The following is a 13,605-nucleotide window of genomic DNA, read 5'->3' as shown; positions in this document are numbered from 1 at the left end:
CCTTTGCCACCAATGGGTTCCTCCATGGGCCTCACCTTCCACATCTTCCTGAGCCTCTTAGGCCATTGAGTGGTCCCTGTGTAGATCTGAGTGGAATCTGCCATGCCAGAATGGAAGGCTCATGGTATGTAGACTGATTGAACATAGCCCCATGACTATGTTTACATTTACTGGGATGCCAGGTGCCTGACTTTTTAACCGATATGCACCATAAGGTTGATATATATACATATATACATATATATATATATATATATATATATATATATATCAGCATTTTGGGCTCCCCACTAGTCATGGGTAACAGAATGAGTTCTAGGGCTTTGGGGCCCCCATGAAACACCCATAGAAGACTGCCCAGAGAAGACTGGCATTCTTAAATAGCTTTTTTTGTCACTTGAAGGAAACAACAATGATGACTCTTTTGGTTACTACTAGGCCACTCAATCACCTGGGGCCCAAGTTAGAGAATCCTGATATTCTCACACAGACATGATAGGCCTTGACCTCCAACAGATCCCTGACCTCCACTGTCATATGTCATGCTTATCAGGAATAACATAATATACTCCATTGTGGGTCCCTATAGGACCTTCCCCTATGAGGATCAACAATGGAAGGGAAAGCCCCATTTTCTAAAGGGAGGTTAGGGCAACATATTCTACAACTTGAGGAAGATGGGTTCTGAAATTAGTGCAGCTTAGTATTTCTAGCCATGACCGCAGAACTTGAGCTCAGACCTACAGGGATACAATGGTTACGCAGGCTCCTGCAATGAATATTAGCCCCAGATCAAATCAATGGGCTTTACAATTAACATTGTTTATATACTTTTGACCTATTTGGGAGATATTCTCTTCCCTGATCCAGCTTTCTAGTCCTGTTTCCAATTCTGATACTGCCTCTCCAGACAGTATCTCTGGACCACCAGCATGTTAGCTGTTGGGCTAGGGCAAAAATTAGTAAAGTCATGAACCCCTTGGAATATACCTAAAATAGACCTGCTAGCTTTTTCCAAAATGGAGACCCCAAATCTCCTCTTCTACATTCCTGATTATTTAACAATTTGATCTGCTTTATAGCTTAATGCTTTTTCAACCACTAGGTTCCAGATGCTATCATGCCACCAACCTGACTTCCCTGGATAGACGACCTCACCAGTGTGTCCCGGAATCCCACCTCTTCAGAGCCTCACCCCACTAAGGAAAGAGAGAGGCAGGCAGGGAGTATGGAGTGACCTGTCAATGCCCATGTTCAGTGGAGAAGCAATTGAAGAAGCCATTCCTTCTATCTTCTGCACTCCATAATGACCCTGAATCCATGCTACCAGAGGAATAAAGAACAGCAACGTTTTCAAAGAAGGGGGTGGTAAACAAAGCTCTGGTGGTGGGAATTCTGTAGCACTGGACCCTCTTATATATAGTCTTGTCAATATTTTCATTTTATAAATATTTTTTTTAAAGTGATGGTTTCCTGAGACTGAAAAGAGAAGCTCCCCAGCATTGTGTTGGTGGTTTCAGGTCTGTCTGTGCTCCTTGCTGATGGAGATGCCCACTGAGCTCCTGATGGAGGTGGGATGAAGTTTCGCTTGTGACCATGTAGAGAGCAGGGCATCATCACCTGGCAGACCTTGAAGCCCATGGTTATCCCTGGAGTCTCACCTTGGCCTGTCCTTGGCAAGGCAAGTTTAATTGCCTGCTCACATGATAGTCTGCTTGATCATGTGGTCCTGTTCTCTCTGTGACAACTTACCCACTGAGCCTGTGTGACGGCCCCCCCCCCCCACCTTAGAACAGTGTGTACAATCTCACTGAGAAACCCATCTAGCCAGGAGCCTTGGAATGAAGTCCTTTGCTCTTACTGCTGAACTGTTTTCCTATTGCCACCCATTTCATGCATTAAATTCCTGGTTCCAGGTCCCACATCTCCAGAACATGGGTACATTTGGAGATGTGTCTTTTCTGAGTGGGCAAAAGGATCACACAGGGCCAGGGCTCTTCTATTAAGCTATCAGGACATACAGGGGTGACCACTTGAAGAAATAGGAACAGACATCATCCATGGAATAGAGGGCCAACTATCTTCCCACCACTCACTGCAGCTCTCATCCCTGAGGACAGGGACATGATTCTGACTAACCCATAGGTACTTGGCCTCTAACTTCTTGGTCACCAGCTGTGCCCTTTATGGTAGTGTTTTGGAGCTCCTCAGTGGAGAGAGTGAGTGCCAGAGTGTGTGCTGGTGCTGTGAGGTTCACTGGTACAATTAAAGAATGACCCAATGAAAGTTGTAATTCTGAAACATCTTTTTTATTGTTATCTGAAGGAAGTATTAAGTTATAGAATCTTAAAAAAAGGAAAGTTCCCCAGTGATATGGTTTCTGTATCTGTGTTCCTTGATGATGGAGATGTTCACTGAGATTCTGCTGGAGGTGGTAGGATGCTTGGCCCATAGCCATGAGGGGGGCAGGGCCTCATCACCTGGCAGACCCTTGAGGTCATGGATGTCCCTGGGATCTTACATTGGCCTGTCCCCAGAAAAGCAAGCTCCTGCCCAGGTGCCCAGGCTGGTCACAGTATTGGCTTCTTGAGCCATGTGGTCCTGTTCTCTCTCTGTCATCTGGCCACTTACCTACTGAAGCAGTACAGCCATCCCTGATACACACACACACACACACACACACACACACACACACACACACACACATACACACCCCTTGGAACAGGTATCCAGTTGCACTGACAAACCCACTGGGCCTAGTAGTATCTTTAATATGCCCAGCCTACCAGATTACCCAGCAGGTACCTGCAGTTCTTCTCTGAGTCCTGTCCTCTGGGAGTTTCAGCAGGTCTACCAGTGGTATTTGTGGAAGTGGCCCTGCTGGTGGCCAGTATGAAGGATATTCTTTCTGTGATAGCAAGTGCTGTTTGATCTGAAGCCAGGAGACTGTGATTAGAGCTGCTTTCCAGGGTTTAGGAGTTGCTGTAGCTCACACAGTGGCACCATCTTATTTCTGAATAGGGTGCAGATGACCATGTTCCTGTTATTCCAGTTGGAAGCAAGCAGGCAGGAATTTAAGCTCTGGTGGGGGTATTAGCTGCTGTGCTATTCTCTGGAAGAAAGTTGCAAGGCCATGTTGGCTATGAGGTCAGAGGCAGTGAATTAGACCTGGTGGTCAAGCAGAGTGTGTCTGGGCTATCAGGAGCCATAGGATAGCTAGGCAACCTGGCCTATCATGTTCCTGTAGTCAGGCACCATTGTGCGCTTCAGCTCAGTCACTGAGGAGACGATCCATTTCACCTGCACAGATGGAGGACAGGAGACTGAGTATTGCCCCATATGCTGCCTCTGGCCCTTGCCTCCTCGCCATACCCTGGAGGGACCTGGAGGTTATCTGTGAGAATAATGGGACAGAGGGCATAGGGAAAATCAGGAACCAAAAGTAGAATAGAATGTTGTGGGACAGAGAGGACAGAAGGGTATGTGAACATAAGGAATCTGGAGACAAAGGATATGGCTCATGGGACAAAGGTAAGAGAGACATGGGCATAGAGGAGTCATGGGTGCAGAGAGAAGGGGCAGAAGAGGTATGGGGAAAGCTGGGAGCAGTGGGTGACAACATAATCAGGCTCCTAGAGACAGCAAGACACAGGTCACTTCACAAGCAGTGAGGCAGGTCTGTAGATGTCTAACATTCTCTCCCCCTCTCTGTCTTCCTGTTCTCTCTCGATTTATCTCTCTCCTATCCAACAACAACAGAAATAACAACAAGGATAAACACCTGTGTGATGACACACCTTGAAGAGGGTGACAGTGGCACTGTAGCACACGCTGAGCAGGAAGAGTGTGATGAAGATGGAGAGTGTGGTCCACAGCCCATCCAGCTCCCCTTCCTGTGCCTCTACACAGCTCTCACTTGGGATCAGTTCTGCAGAGGAGAGGACAGGAGCGGGTCATGGCCTCAGCCCACAGCTGAGGCTGGGTATAGCCTTAATTTCTGGACTTCTCTCTCCACTCCCCAACTCTGCAGTGGACCTCAGAGATACATGAAACCCTAAGTACAGCGACTCAGTTTTACTCTATTCTAATGAAGACCCAGACTGTAGGTGGGTTCTTGGTGATGGCACAGCTGACTGTGGGGTGTCTGCTGCCAAAAATTGGACTAGTCCCTGGTAAAAGAGGATATTATCTTGGGTGCTAATATGTGCATGAGCTGAGATGCCCTTGGGCAAGGAGGGGGCGGCAGCTAGACCACAGGTTATAATCCTGGTCCTGTGTTCTATCTGGGTGTGAACAGGGCACCCCACTTCTATATTAGTGCATAAATCTTACATAGGTACAAGCACATGCCAGATCTTTATGTTTGGATGTTCATATGTGCATAAGGAACTATATGCATGCAAATTTCATGGTTACAAGTACTGAATATGAGTACATGTATGCGCTAGATCTGTGTTCATGTATGAGTCAGCTTTGTATTTGCAAGGAATGTGTATGAAATGCATGTAAAGTACATACATGCATTTTTGCATCACATGTTATGTTGTGTAAAAAGCTGTTGTGTGTGAAGTTTGTATGAACATATTAATGTTTATGAAAGACCTGTGTGTGAAAGGTTTGCATATTTACATGTGTGGAAATTCAGTGTGTCTTTGGGACCTGTATGTTTGAACCCCTGGGTGCACATGCCTGTAGAGTCTATTTAAACACACAATACATATATGTGTTCATATGTGAAACATATATGCATATTTGTGTGTCCATACATGTGTAAAACCAGTACATGCATGTTTGTGAAATGTCTGCATGTTTTAATTTTGCTTGCATGCTCACATGTGTGAAGGTCTGTCCGTGCATATGTGTGAGTGTGTTATATTTGCATATACATTTATTTTTTTGAACAGTTTGTGTGCAGGCTCTGTTTGCACATGTATGAAAGTCTTGTGTTTATATTCAGATGTGTTAAAGACTTGCATTTGTTATATTCATATGTGTTAAAGTCCTACATTTATATTCAGATTATTAAAGCCTTTCTTGCCCAGGATGTGTGGGATGCGTGTGTGTGTGTGTGGGGGGGGGTGTCTGCATGTCACTTTGTACTGTATGTGAAGGTGTGTGAAAGTAGGCTCTTCTCAGTGGGATTTCAGTAGACTTGGGTTTAGTACCCTTGTGGGAATCTGAGAAGTATTAACTATTAAGGTATGGGAGTGAATGTTCCCTTGAGGGGTTGGGAGCTGGTCTAAGGCAGGGAAGATGTTGGCTACAGTGTTCTGACCTATGGGAGGGTGAGACTCCAGGGGTGACAGTGTACCTATCCCTAAACCAGTGACCACCATTTGACTTTGGATGGACCCAGCATACAGAAGCCTGGGGATAAGGATGGCTTTGTTCACATGGGGGCACCATAGAGGTTGGGACACCACACACCCATTCCCAGGGATTCTGTTTTCCTCCAAGTGTCCTGGGAGCTGAGGTTGAGGCAACCTACCCTGCCCAGTAGCCCCATCCCACTCTGCCTCCAAAGAACCATGATTTCAGAGTCTATGTCCCAGGGCAGTTCTGGGTGTTTTATTTCATGCTGATGCCTGGTGATTATGTACAGGAGGGGTCAGGCTCGCCATGGATGCTGGAGCCTGTGTGCAGGTGTGCCAAGTGATCATTTACCAGGAGTATGAAAGATGGGCTTCTCTGTGAGGTGGTTGTGCAGCGCCTCATGCATGACAACACAGGAAAAAATGTCTCCCTGATTCCATTGGTTCTTGTTTACAGTCAACTTGCTGTAAAGGAAGTAAGAGCCATCTGTGTCCTGCTGGGGTGGTGTGGTATGGTACTTGTCCTCTGGTTCTGGTTCCCCATTGGATTTCCACTCTACATCCATTTCATCAGGGTAGAAGCCCATGACCAAGCAGGTCAGGCTTATCTCATTCTTTCCTTGCTGCTCCCGAGGGGGTGACAGGACATATACCTGAGGTTCTTGGGACTGCCCTGTGGATATGGTCAGTACATGGTCACTTAGTGGCCAGGAGGGTTGAACCCATTCAACTGGCCACCTGGCCACCTCATCACCCGGCTCACCTTTGGCCTTGGAGATAGTCCTCTCAATGGCTGAAGGGAGGGCCTTGCTGTTGACCTTGCACTTGAACTCCCTGCCCTTCAGCCAGTCCTGGTGGCTGATGGGGAGGGCACTGACTACCCGAACAGTGCTGTTGAACTGCTCTTCCCGCTGTGTGATTTTGGCACTATATACTTCATCGTCATCTACAAACCAGCTGAACTTCACATCAGACTCTTCAGGGCTCAGGTCGACAACCACACAGGTCACCTCAGGTGTACGGGAGATCATCAGAGTGTCCTTGGGTTTTGGGGGAAAGATGAAGACTGATGGCCCCCCAAGGAGGTCAGAAGCTGGTGGAAGAGACATAGCAGACATCAGTGCCCCCTATCCTAATGTTAGCAGTTACATGGGGTTTGGGATTACAAAGCAAGGGTGCAAGGAAGAGTGTTTGCAAGGCAGGGTGGATAACTTGTGGGGTAGAGAATAAGAGCAGCTTACGTGGGCATTGGCAGCATGTGCAGGAACTAGTTCCAGTAGGTTCTGTGGGAATTGTGGGTGAAGCAGATAGGGTTAGTGGGGGTAAATTACCCAGAAACCTCAGGACAGGTGCATTCTTAGGCTCTATGGACCCTTAGGGCTGATGAAGGTGACTATAGGACTCCTCTGCAAGATCAGGGAGTTCTCTGACCATAACACAGAAAGCCCCCCAACTACCCTGGACTGCATTCCCCATAGGTTCTATTTGTCTGGTGGGAACACCCCCAGCATCTGATGTCAACTGGAGGCTACTGCCCAGGTTCTGTCTGTCTGGTGGGAACATCCCCCAGCATCTAGTATCTATTGGGGACTCCCTTCCAAGATCTGTTTGTCTTGTGTGAACACCCCCAACATCTGTATCTATTGGGGGCTTCCTCCCAGGATCTGTCTGTCCAGTGGGGAGACTTCCCGGGCTGAATACTCACTAACAGTCTTATCCACTTTGCTGCCACTGGCAGGGTGGGCAACATTGCAGGTGTAGGTCTGCCCAGGCCAGCTGCTGGCAGGCACAGTCACCATGCTGCTGCTTGTGTAGAGCCCCGAGGGTTGGAGCACAGATGGGAAGGTGAGCACACCATTGGTCAGGGAGCCTGAGTTCCAGGACACGGTCACAGGCTCAGGAAAGTAGCCTGACATCATGCATCCCAGGTTCACTGAGGAGCTGGTCGTAGTCTGGGGGCTGGGAGCCAGTGGGAAGACTGAGGGGGGTGTGGTGGTAGCTGTAAGAGAAGATGAGAGCACTTGTGATCCCTTTCTGCCCTGCAGGAACCCACCAGCTCACTGCTGACTCCTCAGTTGGCCCAAGAGTCTGATGCCCTGGTATGAATTCCCAGCCTGCTTGGAACACTTCTCCTCAGCCCCTCAGCTAGAAACACTCTTCAGAGCTCCACTACCCATCCTTCACTGTGGGGCTCCTCTTGATCCAGTCTTAGCTTTCCATATAGAAAGACATACAGTCAGAGAAAGGGAAAGAGCATGAACCTAGAGTACTGAAACTTAATTCCTTCAATATGGTGGGAGCATGAGTCAACCTGCATCTTGCATATGGGAAAGCAGCATGGAACCCTATGTGCTATTTTGTCAGCCCTATCCTCTGCTCCTGCCTCTGCTCACAGTCACCCCAGTTCCTTGTCCCATGACACCAGGACCCATGAATTCAGGATCTTGCTCTACCTCTGACCTTGACCTTGTTTTCTGGACCAGTACACTCCTTCTAACTGCTGGGCTGCCTCTAAGTTTCTACTTACTTGCTTAACTTGCCCCAGCTCCTCTGATCACTAATACCTTCTCCCAAAAGCTCCTGGTCTTCCATCATAACCCAAAATCAGCAAAACATTGTCCCTCTGCCAGTCTTTTGAGTTACTGGGGTTTCCCTTACTCCCCTATTCACTCACCTCCAGCTTTTCTAAACTTCACTGTATCCCCTGCATCCCATGTTTACCAGTTCACCCTGTCCTTGCCACCTAACCTGATGCTTTTTTGTCTGTGATATGATCACATTCATTTTGGCTTCCCTGAGCTCCTATTTAGGTCACCATCCCCCTGGTCAGTGTATATAAGTGCACTCCATGGGGTGACTGCTGAACTGTGGAACCATATGGCAGATCTCCCTAGTAACCAGGGGAGCAACAGATAACCAGTTTACTTACTTACTCTTCCTCAGCTCCTCTGAGTTCCTGGGAGTGCACTTGCACCTGAAACTCATTGTTGACCTTGTATCTGTGCCCCAAAGTCCACAGTTCACCTGTGTCTTCACATTCTGCTCACCGAAGTCCCTGGTGCCTGGACCTAAGTCCTTGGGCCTCTCCCACATGGCTGACCACTTATTCTTGCTAATAGTGCACTAGACTCCTGGCTGGCACAGTCCCTTGGCCTTCTAGCTGACACAGTCCCCTGATCTCCTGTGTTCTCACATGCCTGAGTTGAACATTTCATCCAAGACACTGTTATTCCACACCTACCTTCTTACTCATATACTGAAATTCTGGAGCAGATAGTGAGAACCTGGTCCTCTAGAGCACCTCTGACCCTATTCTCAGGTTTTCAACCCTGAGACACCTGTCACTTCTAGGATCTTTGTAGATATAGTACCACCCTCTAAGAGTCAACCAGCCTGGAGCTCAATCTTGGCCTGTTCATGCACTGCAGACAGAATGCCTGGGCCCCCAGATACTCCCCACCTGCTCCCCACCAGTACCCTCCAACCTCAGAGAGATAGCTCTCTGTTGCCTGCCCTAAGCCCCTAGAGTGCTCCCACACCCCTGCTCTCCTAATCACTGTGAGCTACTGGGTTGTCCCCCGTACCCTATACTCACCAGTTCACCCTACCCCCATGCCCTGAGATATTGGGGTGACCCATGAATCCCATGATTCCCTGAGTTCTTACGGTATCCCCCACATCTCTTCTCATTCTTTCTCTCGAACCAGTCCACTGAACTTTCAATCCTGTGCATTTCTGCTTACTTGTCAATAGCTTCCAGATCCCCTAAGTTCCCAGGTGCCCCCTGCATACTCAAATCTTGCCCTAAGTTCCTGGGTGTTCAATATACCCCAACTCAGCATCTGACTCCTGTCTAGCTTCTCTGAGGCCCTGGGGTTCCATCTATTCCCTCTGTTTCTTGCTCCATATCTCATGAATTTCCATGTGGTGACTCTGCATCTCACAGTCAGCCGTTATTTCTGCTTCTCTGAGTGCATGGTGTATCCCCTGCTGCCTGCTTACCCCACTATACACCCCCTAAAATTCCAGGGTGCCAGGTGTACCGTATACTCATGAACTCATCCTGCCCCTTTTCCCTTGGTATAGTCTCCTGGCCTCCTGGCTGGCACAGTCCCCTAGTCTCCTGGGTGGCACAGTTCCCTGATCTCCTGTGCCCTCACATGCCTGACACTGTAACTGAACATTCCACCCAAGACACTGTTACTCCACACCTACCTTCCTGCTGAAGTCACCTTGACTAACTTGCTTAGATACTCAGACTTTCCCAGTTTCCATCAGCTTCTAGGGTGCTCCTCTGCAGCTCAAGATCAAGAGTTCATCTTTCCACAAGCTCCTCTGAGCTCCTGGGATATAGCTCACCCTCTTAGCTCCCCTATTCTCCTTGTCCCATAGCACCTGAAGTGGCCCCCCTGTGTCATCCTGATTACCATTTTATCACCATCCCAGGATCCCTGAGGTCCCTGTACACCATGCATCCCCGTGCTCCTGTTTTACCTGAACTCCTAGGGTGCCTCTGTGCCCTTTGCTCAGCAGTTATCTCTCACTCTGCACCCCAGAACTCCCAGTGTGCCCACTGATCCCCTACAGTCCTACTAAATGTGTATCAGCTCAGAGCTGGGATCCATGGCCTCACTCCTACCCATCTCCTATGACCTCCTGGGGTAGCTATACTCTTTGATTTCAAGCTCACCCTGCCTTCATGTCTCAAGCTATTGGGGTGTTCACGCAACGCTGTATACTGTCCTTGTTACCCTGAGCTCTTACGAGTACTATCTGCCTTCTATTTTTCTTTGATCATCCCAACAGAGCTCTCTTGAGCACCTGGGGTGACCCTTGCACACATATTAACCTTGCCACAGCTCCTATGAATTCCTAGGGTGTATCCTGCACTCTTAACTCATCTACTTACCACAAACTAATGAATATCTCTCAGCACCCTTGCTCTGGACTCACCCTATTTTCTGCCATCCCCACACCCATCCTAGCATATAATCTGCAAATCTGCTTGCCTTATATCACCTATGCTGAGATCTTAAGGCACCAAAAGCACCCCACAGTCGCCAGCTCAACCTGCCCCAGTTCCCTGAGTACAGAGAACTAGGAAGGTTTATTGTGTAAGCTGAGAGGCAGTGTTTATGTCCACCATGCTTTGATCCCTGGATACCTGACATGCTCCTGCCAGTCAGGACTAGCAGTTCACCTCTCTCCCTGCTGCCAGAGTGCCCCTGCCAGTCAGAATCAGCAGTTTACCTCTCCCTTGCTCCCCTGAGCTGCTGGGGTGTCCCTGCCAGTCAAGACCAGCAGTTTACCTCTCCCCTGCTTCCCTGAGCTACTGGTAAGCCCCTGCCAGTTAGGACCAGCAGTTCACCTTCCCCTCTGCTCCCCTGAGCTTCTGGTATGTCCCTGCCAGTCAGCACCAACAGTTCTCTGGTCCCCTTGCTCTGCTGAGCTGATGCTGAGCTGCTTGGGGCACCCCTACCAGTCAGGACCAGAAGTTTACCTCCCCCCTGCTTCCCTGAGCAGCTGGTGTGCCCCTGCCAGTCAAGACCAGCAGTTCACCTCTCCCCTGCTCCCCTGAATGGCTGACATGCCCCTGCCAGTCAGGATCAGCAGTTCACCTCTCCCCTGACCCCCTGAGCTACTGATGTGTCCATGCCAGTTAGGACCAACATTTCACCTGTCCTCCTGCTCTCCTGAACTGCTGGCCTGCCCCTTTCAGTCAGGACCAGCAGTTCATCTCTCCCCCTACTCCCCTGAGCTGCCAATGTGTCCCTGCTAGTCAGGACTAGAAGTTCACCTCTCCCTTGTTCCCCTGAGCTTACAGGCTGCAACATGCCCTCCCAGCTACACTATTGGCCCTGCCACACCGAAAACCTAAGGTATATCCTGTACTCCACAGTCAGCTTCCCTCCCTGCCCTAGGATCAAAGATCACTGAATTTCTTTCAGTCCCAGTGCTCCCTGCACACTCTTGTCTCTGCTTCCCTGAACCCCTAACATGTCACCTGTACTCATACTCCCCTATTTACCTTGCTCTAGCTCCACTGAACACCTGGTATGTCCCATGCACTGCAGATATCATATTTTCCAGCACTCTGAATTCCCTGAACCACTACAGACCCATATTTCTGCTTTCTCACACCCTTGAGGTGCCCTTGCACACTTTACTCAGTGTTGCCCATCACTTTACTTCCAAGAGCTCCCAGGATCCCCACCACTCCTCCACAGCCCTGCTCAGTCTGTCCCAGCTGAGAGCTCCTAGGGCCCACTGCCTCACCTCTTCCTTATCTCCCCTGACCTCCTGGGGTGGCCTCTATACTCTATGTTCCCAAATTCACTCTGCTCCAGTGTCCTGAGCTACTGGGGTGACCCATGTACCCCTATGTACTGAACCACACTGTCCCATGGTGCTCCAGCATAAATATGCTCACTTTCTTACTCCTTTCTCAGGTCTCCTCTGTCTCTGGGGTACCCTTACACTCCTGCTCAGGCTACTCTATTTCTATGAGTTTCTAAGGTACTCACTGTGCTGTAACACCCAGTACCTTCTCTGGGCTTCTGCAGTATCTCCGGCTTCCTGGTCACCCATTTTGCCATCTCCGAGCTGTTAGGATGCCCATCCTCTGCTGGCCATCATATTCCAGATCCCTGTGCTCCTCAGCAGTCTTCCTGTACTTCATACTCACCACTTTCCCTTTGCTACAGACTCCCCTGTACCTTGAAAAGCTGCTCCCTATACCCCACTTTCTGAGCATTACCAAAGCTCATCGCACACATCTGTGCAATGTTTCCCATTGTTCCAGCTTCCTTGAGTTCTGCGGTGACCCATTACCCCCTGTTCACCAGCCCATCATACCTCAGCTCCTATGAGCTCTCAGGGTTACAGTTCCAACCTTTCCCAACTCCCCTGATTTCCTGGAGTGACTTCTATACCCCACATTCACCTACTGTAGCTTTCTTGGGCTTCTAGGATATCCTACACTTATCACCTCATCTGACTTCAGGGTCTTGAGTAGCAGAGGTGTCCTTGTACCCCTAAACTTCAGATCACCCTGAGTATATGGACTGATCCAGAGCCAGACTCAGCTGCCCTGGATCCCCTGAGTTACTGGGGGTGCCCTCTGCACTCTTGCCCTCCCCCACTGACCCCTCAACACATCCTTATAACTCCCATTCTCAGTTGCTCTGGGCTTCTGGGGTGCTTCTTGCACCCCATACTCACCACCACATGGTTGACCAGCTCCCCTGACCTCCTGGGATTCTTCCTGCTCTTCAGTTCACTGGCACCCAATTTACCTATCATGAGTTCCTGGGATACCCTGGTCCCATATTCATTTTTCAGCAGCAGATTTTTCTGAATCCTTAGGGTTTTCCCAACCCCCCTACACATCACCATACCTTGCCTGGTATAGCTGACATTTGGGGTGCCTCTGGCTCCCCTGATCACACTATGACCTAATCTCACGAGCTCTTGAGTTGCTTCTCATTGGCTTATCCTGCAGCAGCACCTTTGAGCTTCTGGAGTTCCTTGTGTAGCCCTGCTCACCTTGTTGCCAAATCCTGAGGCTCTAGGGTATCCTGTGCATCAGAGCTCCTTTTCTCAATCTGTCACAGTTTCTCATGAACTGCTGGGATATCCACAGACCTGCTTCAGGGCTGGTCAACACCTTGCTGGCCAGTTGCTGTTCAAGCCTCTGTCCATCACTTGTCCCTGGTGTTGTTAGTGCATATCTGGCCCTTCTAGATTCTCCATCCCCTTCTTCAGGGGGCTTTGTAAGCCTATAGTGCTCTGTGTGTCCAGTCTTGGGAGGGGCAGCAAAAGGCAAGCCATGACCAGGACACTCAGTCCACATGGCAAAGCAGTGCTGGTGTCCTCTCTGACTGTGCAAAACCAGGCAGCCCTGTATTGCTGCCATGATTTACCTGGGCTGGGTACCTGGAGATGCGTCTTCTTCAGAGGTCACGGTGAATGATGTCCTGTAGGCTGCAACCATGCACCTTTCACTACCTCTGACTCCTTGCATAGACTCCAGACAGTGAATCATCCACAGTTGTGATGCTCATGTCCAGACCTAGAGCTGGGGTAGGGCTGTTGCCTCAGTGCTCTTACTAAAGGTGGGTGGGAACTCTCAAATTTCTGTAACCTGGGAGTTCCCTTTCTTTCTTCTTGGGAAGTCATTTGAGCAATGGCAGCACCCCATAGACCAAGCACACATGACAGATCTTGGGAACCCACCTTCAGTCAGTATGGACTCTGGGGGGATGTGTAGCCTTTGAAGATACTCACTTTCTTC

At 49.3% G+C, this 13,605-nt stretch overlaps 1 gene segment (V, D, J or C); it reads right to left on the bottom strand.

Annotated features, from left to right (window-relative positions):
• Positions 1-2,323: 2,323 nt before the first annotated feature.
• Positions 2,324-13,257, bottom strand: LOC103121436 (immunoglobulin heavy constant gamma 1-like). The segment is given in 7 exon segments: positions 2,324-3,300; positions 3,798-3,928; positions 5,665-5,985; positions 6,076-6,405; positions 6,554-6,595; positions 7,018-7,311; positions 13,235-13,257. Coding segments are annotated over 6 exon segments (1,122 nt in total).
• Positions 13,258-13,605: the final 348 nt, after the last annotated feature.

The sequence above is a fragment of the Erinaceus europaeus genome, chromosome 14 (genome assembly GCF_950295315.1).
Source record: "Erinaceus europaeus chromosome 14, mEriEur2.1, whole genome shotgun sequence".
Lineage (NCBI taxonomy): Eukaryota > Metazoa > Chordata > Mammalia > Eulipotyphla > Erinaceidae > Erinaceus > Erinaceus europaeus.
This window is presented reverse-complemented; position numbering and strand designations above follow the sequence as displayed.